Raw genomic sequence first — 16,397 nt, forward strand, 5'->3', positions numbered from 1 at the left:
TTCTTCATTGCTTCAAAAGGGTCTCAGCATGAAATAAAATGTAACAGAAATATATCTAGTTCAATTACTTAATGAAATAATAATGACTATTATAAGCGATACCTTCAGTTCTTGCACCTCTTCTTTCTTAATAGATGCCTGTGCAACGTTAATCCCTCCAGCTGGTTTATTCTTATTTTCTTGGTTAAAAAGACTCTTTCCAACTTGTTCAGTCATTTTTTGAATAACTGTTCCTAAAGTTCATAAAAAATTATATTGACAATCTTCATTCACAAATGAGGCATGAAAAGATATCTTTCTGTGTCAGCAATCACTTGAATTGAGAGAAACAATTAAAAATATGTATCTATGTTTTTTCCCCCATACTACTAAAAATATTATGATTTTAAATCAATTCCTTTCAAATTTGTAATTAAAATGATGTTAAATTCTATGTGTATTTCTTTTAATGATTTGGATACAAAATATGCTCAGATAAATATATTTTTCCTCTATCAGCCTGCAAATTCAGCAGGTAAACTAAACTTTACGAAGTTAAACTCTTCCTTACAACAGATTCTGCTAGTCACATGATGCTCAGTGACACCATTGTCATTCTGGGGCTGCCTATGGCACTATTCATGTGCTAGGATTTGATCTGTCAGTTAAAAATTTGATTCGTTAACTGGAATTCAGGAAATATTTCTGTTTAAGGCTGACAGAAGCCCTAGAGACCAGCTTCCTCCTCCTTAGCAGGGTTGACTTTGAAAAGATAAGAAAAGTAAAAAAAGGAAAAAAAAATTTTTTGCCAATTATGTCTAAAGTATGCCAAATAAAAAAATAATAAAGATCAAAAAGATGGAAGTTTTCCATTTATTTAAAAAAAGTTTTTCATTTAAGCTTTGGCAATTAGTCCACAAATGAGTCAAGAATTCTAATTTAAGCATTACAAACACACATGTTCTTAAAGTAAAGAACACACGTAACTATAGCTTTTTTTGTTTTGTTTGAGTTTTCCATCTACCTTACAGAACTACCTTATTTTTCCCATAATCTTTTTACATGTTTCAGGCAGCTTTGTTTTTAGGTAGCTGCGGGTCTGGAGTTTTACAGATTATTAACTTCTTGGAGCAGATGATCTGGTTTGGTTGAAGGTACTTCAGAGGAACAGCAATTATGAAAATAAGAGTAGATATTTAGGTGCCTATATATCACTTCCAAAATTCATTTTGAATATAAAATCTGAAACACAAACGTCTTGTAAATTCAGGACGTGAGCTGATGACGCATTTTTATAGCGGCCACATCAGCTTAGGAAGTCACAAGCTTCTCTGTTCCTCTCTCCACTCCACTGCATGGTTTATCATTCCCCCAGTTGCAATGATGTAATTGTGCTTGGGGCTTTACTGTAAACCCTCTAAAAATCTTCCACAAAATAAAAATAAGTAAAATGCTGAGAAAAACTGTTTTAGATTGAAGTCCCTCTGAGGCAGAGATCATCTCTTTTTCTGCATTTATATAAAACAGCATGATATTGGTCTAACCCCAACTGACATCTCTAAGGACTACAAAAATATTTATATGTTAGTGAAAGAATAAAGTAAGAGCACACATACACTCAAAAGTGTAAGCGTAAAGTAAGGCACATGCACTCAAAACTTGACAGTCTGGCTTCAATATGTCTTCTAACACAGAAATAGTATCAGGAAATTCAAAATCATGCATAGGTGTTATGACATTTTTGTTCTACAAAAGTAGTGAAAAAAACCTTTCGAAGCTTTGGCAGGTGTTTCAGTTTCCTCCATTTCACTTTCTTCAGTCCCATCCATATCACTTTTGCCAGAAGCCATCCAAAAAGCATTGACATTGTTGTTTGATGTTTTTGACTGTTTTTGCAGCAATTCTGGTGATATGTAAGCTTGCTTAATATCATCATCATCCACTTCTTCCTCTGAACTGAATGGTGGAGTTCTAAGCCAAAACACATAAGACCTGAGAATTTACCAGGTTTCAGTGACTGCACTGAATACACATATTTAAACTGCATTGTATTTTCCTTTCCAGTAACGTGAGCGTTTTTCTTATTTGAAAAAACAGCAACTTCCATAAATTCTCAGTATACGTAAAACTATTTAAAAGAAATCACATTACTAAGTAAACTGAAATAGTTATCACAAAATGATCTCTTATACAGGCACGATTATCTCTGTCTAGGCAACTGTCTACAAAACCAACACCCCAGGTATATAGCAAGTCTTGCCAGGCAAACAAAGATACGCTTTCATGGTTCAGCAGGGAGAGCAAAGTTCAGGACCAAGGACTCTCCACTACAAAAAGTCTGTTCCGATATTCTGTTACATAAAATAATTTACGAATTTTTCAGTGTGGTTTCCCAAGTTACCATAACTGTTGAGTAAGTCATTAGATGTAACAACCAGACCAAGCTATTTCTGTCTTGACAAGTTTGAAAAGGTATCTTGAATGGTATCCAGAAGAAAAATTATAGTGCTGCAAATTACAAAGTAGTATGTCTGATGTGACTGGAATCTGGAATATTGTGTTAATTCCGGTCATAGTAAGATAATTATCAATATCCTGGAAAAAATAAGGCCAAAGTCTTCAAACGCTTTTAATTGGCTCAGACAAAGCATGTGGGAGAGACTAAAAGTAGTGATACTACCTGATTTTGCCCCATCTGGTTCACAAGAATGTATCTGTTGAAATGAGTATGTGTTATCTTTCAGGGATTGTAACAAAAAACTCAAATGGAATAGTATTTTAAAACAAAATATGAAACATACAGTCCAGAAAGTGTTTATAATTTTAACTAATTTTTTTTTTATGTTGCAAGCATATCAATATCCAGTCACCAAAAATGCTTTCTTCTAAAATACAAGGGAACAAAACATACGTGATACTAGATGTTTTTCTGGAAACTCCATCTCCAAAGAGCTTCCTGGATCTAAAAAACAATGAGACGAGATTGGTAGTCAACTACATAAGCAGAAAGCTTATAAAGAAGTAACATGAATTCTTTGCTCAATTCTTATAATATTAGCAGGAAATATTCACATCAGTTCCCTTATCCATGACAAGGCACGAGAAGAAAAACAAACTCATAAAATTGTTACCTGTGGTAGGAATACTAGGAGAAATAGCATTTCTTACTTTGGTGTAGATGTATTCTCAGCGATGGTTGTTCTTTGTCCAGCTGGGCGGACAGCTGTTGAAGACCGTTTTACTGGGTTTTGTGGTACTGCAGATGAAGAAATTCTCAATTGATTGAATTTTTGTTTATCTACAAGAGAAGTTATCTGCCTCAGTATTAAAAAAAATGTTTGGTATCTTTTATATTAGAATCTGATTTCCTTCTAAAATGAAAGATGTCACTGCTGCAGATTATGGTGTTACAAAAAAGGAAGGAAAAACAGTTATTTTTTCTTCAAAGCAGTTCAAAGCAACTGTGGATCTTGCCAATTATAAGAGCCAAGATTTCTGGAGTTAAACAAAACATCAAGAAATCTTTAAAGAAAATAGTTTAGTTGGCCAGAACTATACAGAATATTTATGTGAAAAATTATGAAAGCAGCTACCCAGAAATGGATCTAAAAATCCTTTAAGTGTGATAGTTATGTCACAGACTTACAAAGGGTTTCAAAAAACCTAAGAACTAAAAATTAATTAAATTTTTTTTAACCTTCTGAAGGAAGATGAGGGCAGGAAACAAATCTATTAAAAGATGATGATTTCTCTTCGATCCTAAAGCGGACTTGGCGTTCAAGATGCTCTCGAATTCGTTGAATGTCAGGCTCTTGCTTCTGTTTGTGTTCTCTAGCAGATTCAATAGCATGTAAGATTCTATTTAAGCGATCATTTGGGATACCACGAACACCCTAAAGAAACAAATTGTGCTGTAAGCAAAGGGGCTAATATAGGTGGGATTTGTATTCTACAACCATATACACTCTTACAGTAGCCATAAAAATTCAAATATTACAAAGCTCGTGACAAAATCACGAAAGTTGATAACACTGATCATAGGTGAGGCCATATCCTCCACTGCTGTAATTTGATGGAAAACCTCTCAGGTTAATGAATTACACTGATTTGTAATGGCTGGAAATTTTGCTCTGGATTTTCTAGCTTGAGGAGTGCAGTACAGAAGTGAAAGAGAAGAGCAAAAAAGCAAGGCGAAGATTCCCCTCTTCTGAATAATTCAAAATAATCTTACTGCTTTAATTCCCAAGGATTCCAGCTTCTCCTCCAGGGCTTGCTCTAAAACAACTCGTAATTCTTTAGTTAAAGATGGATCAGTCTTCAAAGCATTTATTAACTGTTGGTTACTTCTACCTGTCTTATGATCACCTTTCTCAATTTCTGAAATAAGAATGGAAAATTACTTTTAAAAGACATTTGAAAAAGCCACAGTAAATGAGACTGCATTGAAACATGCATTTCTTAGAAACACCATAGATATATGTGTGTACTTTTTGTCTACACAGAGTTGTATTCTTTTTCAAATTTGGGGCCACCTTACAAAAGTCAGCTTACTTAGAATCTCTAACTCAGCACCTAGTACTCACCATCATAAGTGACTTCTTTTTCTTGTTACAGAATCATTGTAAAGATATACACCTGAATATTTAACAACAAAGATCTACTTTTAGAACTGTTCCTTGGAACTTCTGATAAAGACTATCTTTGATAACTAAATTCTCTAAAAGTAGAAATTAAAACAGGAATACAACAGACTTGTTCTCAACATTGCCTCAAATGCAATGTTCTCTGATAAAAATGCCTACTGAGATCAAGTCTTCAGAAAGTTATATAATACTTTCAAAAATGTTAGTCTGAGGCAGACCATTTCACAGAATACACATGACTGATACTACTTATCTTTAAAACTCTTCCAAATACAAAGTTCAGGGTCATGTTTTCATCTATGCAGGTCTACGACACCATATATACTTAAAAGGAGAGGAAGAAGTTTCTATCTCTTTTGCTTTTTTTGCGAAATGAATGAACATAATGACATGAACTCTTACACAAGAAATTATCATCTAGACAGATCCTTACACCTAAATTAAAGATTCACCTATAAATAAGGCCTAAATAATGTACGGTCATACAGAGGAGTAAGGAAGCAAAACACTGTCACTTGGAACCTGCCTGGAAAGTGGCTCTGGCAAGATGGAAATGTTACTGGATAAATCTTATACCAAGTGAAACCAAGAACCTCTGGGACCATGGTAACCACTTCTGTTCTGTAGTGGTCAGCAAAGGCTGCAAATCATACGTAGAGGGGCATACAACATCCCAGAACGCATACTATAAACCACACTCTCACCTTTTCCCCTGACATAAAAGGTCAGGAGCTTCTCTCTTTCCAACATGCCCTATGGGGCAGTAGAGTCGTTTGCCACCCCACAGACAAGGAGACAACTGAAGGAATAATTCTATATTGCAACTTTCAAATGTTTTCTTTCAAAACAAATGTGCCATTTTTCCTATTTTTGAACAATGATTACTTAAAAAGCAGTTCCATTTAGTTTAATTTTAATTTTATTTACCAAAAAGAAAAAAAGAGGACCCAGAAAAGGTTTGAAATACATAAATGACATATCTAGGTTGTTTTGAGGAAGTGGCTCTTGATGGATCCTGGAAAGAACTGTAGGAAATGAAAACTGAAAAAGAGTCCAGTACTAAGAGATCTGGGGTTGACAAGGATAGTATCTGCCTGAAACTTTATCCGGTTTTGGGAACTGTGTGGGATTTAATCCCACCTGACAGAGGCAGGATTAAAAGTGACTTGGCTGGAGAGCTGAGTCCTAGAAGTGGCAGCCTGCTGGAAGATATGCAGTGGCAGTGCTATAACCTATGAAGCTATCTCCAATCACGAAGAGGTGCATTAGGCAGTATGAAGTCCTCCCAAAGAGCCCAACCTGAGACATCTTATTTTTCATGGAAGGCTCCAAAGAGCTTTCTGAAAATCCTGTCCCTTTCAGTTGTTAATCCTTGCAATAAAACAGATCCATCTAAAATCACTGTTTAATTCATAATTACTACATACTTACATGGGTAACAAGACTATTCAGCATTATCCTAATTAATTACAACATTAATTCCTGCTAGTTAACTTAAGACAAATCCCTCTTTGCAGGAGAGACCTACTATGCAAGAAACTGTTTTCTTATTCATTTCTTTTTTTAAAAAAACCCCTAGATTTGGCATCTTTGGAGACCTTGAGTTTGGACCAATGTCTCAACTCCTACATAAGCTTATGAAATATTCTGCCAAATCAAGAATTTTCACACTCTCCCTTACAAACGGCTGTCACTGAAAACAAAAACATCTTGGTCTATCTTTTCAGACAGCATTCTTTCTTTCTATTGTACTGCAGGGCATGCCCTTAGGCACAGCATAAGAATCAAAGACAATCCATCAAGAGAGAAGATAGCAAGCAAGAGAAATAGCAGAAAGAACTACAAAAATGTGAGCAGTCCTTATTTCAAATTGTACAGTCACTGGATTTTCCCTGGGAAAATCTCTCCTGTAAGCACAGATGTGTTCAAATGACACTTTTGTTTTCAAAACAGCAGCAGCAGCATTCCTTCAATATTTAAACTCACTGGCTATAAGGTCTGAGAAGGATTTTTATTTCTACATATATCTGTGCATAGCTTATTATGTTATTCAGATATTTGGTGTTTTATCTAAAATATTAGCTTTTAGTTGCTTCAAAGAGAAGAATACCATTCAGGATGAACCAGCACTTTTTGTTCTGTCACTGTAAATATGGTCTTGTCCAAGTTTTCCTCAGATGAAGAAGAGGAACAGCTGCAAACACTGGATTACAGAATTTCATTCAGAATTGCACAACCCTGGCTGGAGTTATGGCTGCTTAGAGGTAGTCATAACTTAGATTACTTGTAAAAGTACCTTTGATGCATCTATTAAAGTAGACAATTGAACAGCTTCAAGCTCCGCTTCACCACAAACTTCCTTCCCCTACCTGAACTCTTTATCCTCTTATGCTGAGTTTGAAAAAGAAGTGAGCATACATGGCAAAAGCACCACCACTACCAGATTACACCACAGAATTTCCTAGTAAGGGGGTATTCTCCATCACTTATTTTTGTTCTGCTTATCTGAAGAGCCTTTAGACATTCATAATATGCCTGCTTAAGAAAATTTTTCAGATTTCCATAAAAACATTGAACTTGGATAAGGAAATCATAATATTTACAAGCACCAAAACCAAACTGTAAATTAACACATACAAGGACTGTTCCCACCCAAATCAGAAATTCAAGAAAAACATGCCACTACATTTTGATCTGAATCAACCATTACCTTTTTCCTCTTCTGAAAGCTCCTCTATGGGCTCCAGCATATGTACCAAGGGTGCCTGCTCTAATAACGAGGAAGAACAGGAACACCAGACAAACAGGATAGAAGAAGGTCAAGTCCAGAGTGGGAAAGTTGAGCAAAATAACACACTGATGTCAATTTTCCTGGTTTCTGACATCCTGCTTAACAATCACAAACCCAATGCACATGACTCTTCACAGTCTTAAATACCACCTTGGTGGAAAATTTTTGTAGGGGAGACCCTAATGCCACTTTGGGAGTGATTCAGGCACCTAAACACAGGTGTCTAGTGTCATCTGAGATATAACAGAGTCTCTAAATCATCTGCACAAGGCTGGTTGATAAGATACAGAACCTATAGAAAACCTGTGCCCTTCTAAAATAGCACTCAGAGGCCAGGTGGGATATTTTTAGTCATCTAAGATGACAAGGCCACCTCAGATTAAGTAAATGAACACTGTCATTAATTTCTTATAAGATGCATTTTAACTTTAAAATGTGTTTTTAAAATATTGTTTATATGCAATTTGATATTAGAAGTTTGCAAAAGCCAAACGAAATGGATGGATATAGAATTCCTCAGAAATATATGGCAAAAAATATGAGTTAAATCATTAATCTAGAGGATTATTAAGTAGAAAGTCCATATGTGCAAGACAGAGAGAAACCTTATCAATATATAGGAACTCAAGAGTTAAAATCTTTTTTTCCAATAAGATCAGTTTAAAAAATCTTCAGTGACTCCACTATAGTGAGCTTCAGTATTGTCATGTGCCTTAAAAAGATCTTGAAATGTCCTCTGCTGAAAACAACTTTCCAAGCACACAGGAATTATTATTCTATAGGCCATCAGGCACAACCAGCTTTATACAAATGAAGCCAGAGTACAATTTCTTTACAATTTTATAGACTTCAAAAAGAGATGTAAGAGGAGATGAATGAAAATGCTTATATGTAGATTAATAAAAATGAAGGTTTTAAATGTTAATATTCACTCTGCATAAATGAATTTATTTCAATGAAAACTAGAACCTGAGTTTCTTCTGGGGTTTATGACAAAAGCAGAAGAATGTGCGAAGTGTACTTTCAGCATTCAACTACTGGCAGTATAGGAAAAAACAATTTATTGGCCAGTACTTAAACAAGTTCTCTTGTATTAGTTAGACTTGCAAATTTGCACAAAAATCCTTTGGCACTACAAATGATTGTTACTCTCTGTTGGCGGAAGGAGGGAAGTGACATTCCAGTAAACATGCCTGCTCTTCAGTACTTTTTGTACGATATGGTACAAACATGGATGCATTGTGGTGGATTAAAGCGAAATGAGCACTTGGAGCTAAGTAACATTTATTGTCACACCTCTAATATTCCCAATGTGAAGGGACTAAAAAGTCTGTTGTAAATGCTTCAGTATAGTAACTGCTCTCTCTGTGCCTTCCATACTTGCAGTTATATGCAGCCTCTGACCCGCTTTTTCAGGCAGGTTACAAGATTTAAGATTTACTCCAATATAATTTGCACTAAATAAATGTTTGGAAAAAAAAAAGCTTCTTGTATCATTAAAAGATGCTAACAAGATGTAAAAATCAGTATATTGTATGGGAACTCTTAAAAACAAAACTCAGAGAGATTGACTGGCATATGGGTTTCTAGTCTTTCAGTCTCTAAGGCTGTAAATTAAACAGTGGCCAGAGCATTCCTGGGCATCAGAATATGATCTTCCACACTGTTGAACTCATAGAGCTGTTCTGGACACGCTGTTGCCCTGTGACAACTAACATTCTCCCCCTCTACTCAGCCCCGGTGAGGCCACATCTGTAATACTGCGTCCAGTTCTGGGCTCCCCAGTACAAGAGGGATGTGGCACTACTGGAGAGAGTCCAGCGAAGGGCTACAAAGATGATTAGGGGACTGGAGCATCTCTCTTATGAGGAAAGGCTGACAGAGCTGGGACTCTTCAGCCTAGAGAAGAGAAGGCTCGGGAAGGGGATCTTATTAACGTGTACAAGTATCTGAAGGGAGGGTGTCAAGAGGATGGTACCAAACTCTTTCCAGTGGTGCCCAGCGACAGGACACGAGGCAATGGGCACAAACTGAAACACAGGAAGTTCCATCTGAACATGAGGAAAAACTTCTTCACTGTGAGGGTGACAGAGCACTGGAACAGGTTGCCCAGAGAGGTTGTGGAGTCTCCTTCTCTGGAGATATTCAAAACCCACCTGAACGCGATCCTGTGCAATGTGCTCTAGGTGACCCTGCTTGAGCAGGGGGGTTGGACTAGATGATCTCCAGAGGTCCCTTCCAACCTCAACCATTCTGTGTGATTCTCCCAAACGATATACAGGCACAGTTTGGGAACATTCCCAAAAGCCAGCCTGTTTTGAAGAACAAAGCTTCTAGCACAGATGAGGGATGTTCCTGGGGAGATTTAATTTAGTTGCAGGAGCATAGCCTCAGAGTTTGTTGGCTGGAACTGCTACAGAGTTAGCTGGTTACTGTGTAATTGGATTTAATCTATACACATTCTACTTGTACTTTACTCAAATGCAATCTGCTTAAAGCAGCTGACTCATCTCAGCACAAGCCCTTGTGAGGTAACTTAACGGTAACAAGAAAAGTTCAGTCCCCAGAATTCAGACCTGAAAATAGTCTGCTGATATCAGAAAGGTAAGTGTTTCTCTTCCTCAGTATACTAGAAACAGAAGAATTTAAAATCAGTAAAAGAGTTACAGTAGCAAAAGCTGAAAAGGTATTAGTGCTGTGTATAATATCATTGCTCACTGCCTGATGACAGATGAGATCAAATCCTGAGACATGGGGGAGTGGAACATCTAGAAACACCAATTACTCCAATGTAAGTAGGCCTCTTCTTTCTTCCTACTGTGCACATATATTAAGAGACATTTATTAATCATCAGTTTGGAATCCAATGTAAGAAAAAGCAGCTTGGTTCACCACTCCACTGTTATGTAGATGGGTGGGGAGATAAGCTCCTAAGGAGCCCCTCTCTATGTTTGTCAGAGATGTGCTTCTTCTAGCTACCTGATCAGACCTCTTAGCTCTTGGCTTAGTGCGCTTACCCATCCTTGAAATCAGCAGCATCTACAGATAACATTCTAATATTAACAATCTTATTTTTAGGAATCATTTAAATCTGACTATCAACATTTGCCTTTCTGTCAATTACCTGCTCTAAATCTAGTTTGGCTGACCCTAGTGGACTCTGCTCTACATCAACATCTTCAACATCAGACCTTGCAGTCCAGAATCTTATTCCTTGCTTTAGTCCTAGACTGAATGCCAAACCTAGACAAACAACAACCTTCCCCTCTGGACTCACACCTACATCTGAACCACTTGCTCCAAGACACTTCTCAGTTCCCTGCTCCAGATGAACACATCTGATGAGCACGCAAACTGTTTCCTTGCCTTACTGGAAATGGACCCCAGGAGGCTGAGGCAAGGAAGGAGGCAGGATGTGCTGCACAAATCACCTACTTTGGACTATCAAGGAACTAGCAGAACCAGAGATTACATCTGTCTTGTAGTTCAGCTGAAACCTCAGTTATACTTTGTTCCCTGACTGCAATCTCCACCCCTTTCTTGGCTATAAAATTGTGATAAATACCAACCTCGAACCTACTCAGGCAGGCCCTGCTGCTGCTGCCTTGCTTAATTGAGCCTTCTTAACTCAACCATAACTCTTCTTTGCCAATCGATATCTTCCTAAGCCTAATTCTAACTCAAACCCAGTGATCCCTGTAAAACCAATACGGTAACAGTAACAATATAAAAACAATACAATTCAGCAATAGCCAGACGTCTCCTGGTAAAATCAGCCCTTTGTAGACGTAGCCATAAACCAGCTTCTGCTGATCTGAACCATCTTAACTCCTAACCTAATCCTATTTGGTCCTCCACAACAGTCCTACACCTCACTCCAGCCAAATGGCTCATGTTGCTACCATTGCTAAACTCTATACCGAGCCCAGTGGCAAATTCTAGGCCCATTCATATCCCTCATTGTGTGTCTTCAGCCAGCCTCAGTCCTAAAACTAATCCTAGCTTGATCCTCACAAGAATCTATTCTTGTCAGCTTCAGACTTAAACCTAGCTCAATGGTAGCTGCCAACACCAGTCTTAACACAGGCTGGTGGATACCATCATAGTCATATCTCACTGGCTGTTGCTGGCCTGAATCCAGCCATATTAATACTAGCCCTAGCTAAGCCCAGCAACCTGAAGACAACCTTTACAGTGATGTAGCTGTCTTCCCACATCCTCCGGAATATCTTCTCTGCCAGCTAATACCTGTGCTCATATAGATAAGATGCATCAAAAGTACAGGTTGCCTTAATTTCTTCAGTGGATAATTATACTGCTAAAAAAATGATTCCCCTGGCATACTTTGCTAAATCATTAAATATCTGTTTTAAATAGTATCTGAAGACAATTTCCTTGCAAGTGGAATAGGAAAATATATTTAATAAATTCAGGTTATGTATATTTCAAGCATATCATGTATTACTTGCCTGTTCTTAACTAGTAGTTTAAAAAAACTAATATACCGACAGTACTATTGGAAAAGCAGTCTTTTGACCAATATGTGAAGCAGAAATCCTGTCTATCTACCATTAAATATAAAATGCCTTTAGCCTGAACAGAAGCGTTACAATTATCTATAGTGGAGTAATGCCTACAGTAAGCATTTTGCACTTGCAATATGGAAACTAAGGATAAAATTTAAGATTTGTTTGCTGTAATTTGCTGCTCTTCCTAAGGATGTAAGAAATGTAAGCCATGGTTACAAACACAATCTACTCCTTTAACCTTCTTCTGATTTATACTCAGATTTCACATCCAAAGAGCTGCCAGACTTAATTTGTGATACCCATTATTTTGACCGTCATCTTTGAATCAATGGGCTTCATATACTTTCCTTCTAACTAATCAGTGGAAAGCCATATCCTGCACATAAGCAGCCTAAATATATGCTTATAATAACATTAATTTTAAACCAATATTATTAAATATGACAAATTCTGGACGCTTACCTGAGGCATCTAAGTTAGGATCCTAGTCACCTCAGATTCCTTCTACAGTCAACAAAAAGACACAGGCAACTTCAAGGAGTAATTCAGATCTTAGTTCAGCTGAACCAAAATCTGAAGGTGCCCCCTTCCTCCATTAACTGTCCTGGAAGACTGCTATGACTGGATTTGCCTCAGATGCTTCAGTTAAGTCCCTAATGATAGCTCAGTTGTAGTTCACAGCAAGTTTGAAGACCGAGTTTTATGTTTCAATGCACAATTTCATTAATATCTTTGCCTTTTAACTACTGTCTTCAATTCCACCTAATGCTATCAACCTAAGAAAGATTAAATATTGAGCACGTATCAATATTTCAAGAATGATACAAGAGCCTAAGACCATTTAAAAAATCATAATTCATCTGTAGCCTTCTCAGGAGACTGAAGTCATCTTTGAAAATAACACTTAAGTTATATCTACACAACACAGTACAGCTAGCTCAGAAACTCAGAGAACAGTTATGCTAGGATGGTATTCCAGACATATTACTCGTTATCCTAAGAAATCAGGAACATTTTGACAGGAAAACTACAGATATTCTGATGTCAGAGATGCTCCAGGCTAAATAAATTTGTGTTCAGAAGTTACCAGCAGGCACTTTCATTTTCATAATGGCATCAGATGCAGCCATGATATCTTAATCCAGTATGTAACTCAATCCCTTGAAGCACCCTACAATTTTGGGAAAGACACGAGAATTTCTGCTAACCTTTATATCCAGAAATTAGGTAAGATAAGTTTTAAAAAAATCCATGAGGAAGGGAAGAAAGGGGACAGAGAGACCTGCAGAGATAAATAAAATAATCATCAGCAAAGGAATCTGAAGGAGACACCTTCTCTAATGTTTCATAATAAACTGATAGTGAATCTTTTTTATATCAATGGCGGGAACAGCCTTTTCTATCTCAGAAGTATCTTAAGTTGTCACAAACTTCCTATCTGGAGCAGCAAGACACAAACAAAAATCTGAATGAGCTGACTTAAATTGTCATAGTACAAAAAATACTGATGTTCACCGAACTGTTTTCCCACTCAGTCCAAATGAAAGGAGACGGACTAAAAAAATAGTTCTGGACAAATTTAGCATGTAAGCCCTCAGAAGCAAAATTCTTCATAAAACTAGATTTTTAAATTCAGGGCAATAGCTAAGCTACTTGCTGTGAGATGTCTTAACAAGAACCACCACTGCTGTTTTGGTGCAGTGAAAGCTGTTTGAATGAAAAATAAGAGGACTATTTTAAATACTATTATCAATAACATTATTAATACATTATTACTTTTCACTACACAAATATTCCACCTATATGCAGTTTCACTTTAAACGCTTCTTCTTAATGAACAGCTACCTCACGTAGGCTAATAAGAAATCTCTGCATTATTCAAATAATTTTACCATATAATAAATAAAAATCTCCTTTCCTTAGTTTAATATTTGTCATATCAAATATTTTGAAATCAGCACTTCGTTTTCATCAGTTTTTCATTCCTCATCAAGTTATCTAAAGCTTCTGTTGTATACTACTCCCTCTTCCCCTCACATACCATTTTAAAAATTTCTGAATTTGTTGAAAAAGAAAAATTCTGCATATTTGTCTTAGACAAATTACATTCCTCTCTCTTTGGCAGGTTTTAAAACTAAGAGAAATAATAATAATAAATCATTATTTAATAATTCAAATAATTAATTAACTATTATTTTTAACATTTAAGCATTTTATTTGCTCAAAGTCATTTTTATATTATTTTCCTAATTGAAATGAAAGTAAAGAATTAATTGAACACAGAACATTGGTCTTAAAACAATACTCTCTAGTATACTTTGCATACTGACAAAAAATTAAAGCTGCTTTCACAAAACAGAACAATGTCAAAGTAGGTTCCTCCTTTCTCCTTACTACTACACATCACCACAATGCCACAGGTTAAAATAACCAAACAGTGATCCATAGGTGAGTACAGCTCTACTTTAGAAGAACTGTCTAGATGGAATGACTGTCTATTTTGCTTATTTCTGCTGTATTTTTCCTCCTTGATATTTGAAATCACATGAAAAATAGAGTATTTCAAGACTTGCTATAAACAAACATCTTCACATTTTTCTCTATGCAAATTCCAGTATATGCAGATACCACAAAACAAACGTATTTTCTAAAAGAAATCATATTATCTCCCCTTCACAGTTAGTTTCATTGAATATAAAGTGCTCCAATACTATCCATCTCCTAGGAAATACTCTGAAATTATTTTCTATTTTTTCCATATCCAAACAGTGTCACACATTTCAACAGTGTCCCTTTTACAATTATTTCACAGGAATTCTCAATGAAGACATACAGCAGTGCCATTCAAATTAAGTTCTTTCAGTGTAACTCTTCTTACAGCTATGATTCAGCAAATAACACCTTTCATAAGACAGCGTGTTAGATCAGCAAGTACTGAATCTGAACCTATCACAAAAACTTACCATGCATCACTGGTAGACTTGATTTACATTCTACAAGAGGCTGTACAGTAGCATTCGCTAAAATAGGAAAAAGCAAAAAAAAAAAAAGTAAATGTATTATAGTAAATGTTATAAAAAAACAGTCACAGCTGTATACAGATTCATAAATATAACAACATTTAGTTGTATTCATGAAGTACATAATTTTCGGTTTCAATAGGAAAAAAATAAACAATAGTTTGCAAAGTAAAAAATGGTGTTTCACAGTACTACTGTACCATCTCTAGATATGTATGATATTTTTAATATTTCTAGAAGCAGGAAGAGAAATTAGTAACTGAACTGTCACTGAACTGGAATGTAAACCTGCACTAGCCAGATCATGTCTTTGGCTATGCAGCTACTCTGTTTTTGTGCCCCACAGAAGAAGACTTGATGCAAAGCCACCTTGTGAAGTTTAGCCTGTGTCTAGCCTGATCAAGGCTAGTATCCCCTGAAAGGATGTGCTGCATCCACATTTCCTATCAATGAGTACAAATCCTACCTATATAATGTATAGAGTGTAACCTTGGACTGAATTATCACATCAGTTCTGCACTGCTCACATCTCTTTGGAGCCTAAGAGCAAATCCACCTGTATGCCATGGGCTTACACTTGTCTGTGCCCAGTGTGGCCATACAGCCATTCTGTTACTGTGTGATCCTCAAACTAACCTACGCCCTGCTGTTAGATTCAGTTCGAGCCAATGCTCTGCTAACAGAGCAAGATGGTTTCCAAATTGGAATTAGTCTTAATCCTGCTGTCATCATCTGTTGCAGTAAACCTATTTCAGGTCATTGCAACATCCAAGGGTACCCACTGTCTAGGACTGCATCCTGAAACACAAGTATTACTAGGTTTAGCTATTTGTAATAGACTCAGTGAAATGTTGGAAATGAATGGACTTGGTGAGATGTCGGTGAAATGGTGAAAGTCATGGCACAGATAAATCATCATTAGAATCCTTAAATTTCTTAAAAATCTGCATCTTAACTGATATATTAATCAATTTTGTCTATCCTTTCAATATTTGCCCTTTTATGAATTCTACAGCCTAAGTAGTCAAATATGAAAAAAAAAACAATTTATACTTTACAAAGCAAAACCAAAAGTTGTTTACATAATACAAAATACAGCTACCATAGTTCATGTCTCTTCACTACTCAAGAGATCAACTTTGTACATCACAAGACCTTATAGCTGCAAAATACGAACTTTGGGACTCAATACAAAGGCATGGAAACACAGTATTACAGGTGGGTTTTCTGAGAAACACAAATAAATTGTAAGTACTGATTTGATTTCAAGATTTAATAAAGTTGATGTTTATATTTTTTAATAAATTATAATGCTTCAAACTCTTCAAATCAGAAACAAAATCTGCTTTTTCTTACAGTTTGCACTTACCATCATATGGTTTGATACTTGCAACTGACCTTGTGGACAATTCTTTTATCTAAAAAAAAAAAAGAC

General features: G+C 36.2%; 1 protein-coding gene across 1 annotated transcript in view; it reads right to left on the reverse strand.

Moving 5' to 3' along the window:
• The window catches only part of DZIP1 (DAZ interacting zinc finger protein 1), a 44,692-nt gene that overhangs the window by 4,497 nt on the left and 23,798 nt on the right, over positions 1 to 16,397 (reverse strand). Inside the window, exons 11-18 of the mRNA XM_067293403.1 lie at positions 16,332 to 16,380; positions 14,906 to 14,962; positions 4,211 to 4,356; positions 3,677 to 3,872; positions 3,148 to 3,277; positions 2,891 to 2,941; positions 1,748 to 1,950; positions 103 to 233 (exon numbers count right to left, since the gene is read on the reverse strand). Of these exons, the coding sequence (XP_067149504.1) occupies positions 103 to 233; positions 1,748 to 1,950; positions 2,891 to 2,941; positions 3,148 to 3,277; positions 3,677 to 3,872; positions 4,211 to 4,356; positions 14,906 to 14,962; positions 16,332 to 16,380 (963 nt within the window). The remainder of the gene's footprint in view (positions 1 to 102; positions 234 to 1,747; positions 1,951 to 2,890; positions 2,942 to 3,147; positions 3,278 to 3,676; positions 3,873 to 4,210; positions 4,357 to 14,905; positions 14,963 to 16,331; positions 16,381 to 16,397) is intronic.

This window comes from Apteryx mantelli, chromosome 1 (assembly GCF_036417845.1).
Source record: "Apteryx mantelli isolate bAptMan1 chromosome 1, bAptMan1.hap1, whole genome shotgun sequence".
Classification (NCBI taxonomy): Eukaryota; Metazoa; Chordata; class Aves; order Apterygiformes; family Apterygidae; genus Apteryx; species Apteryx mantelli.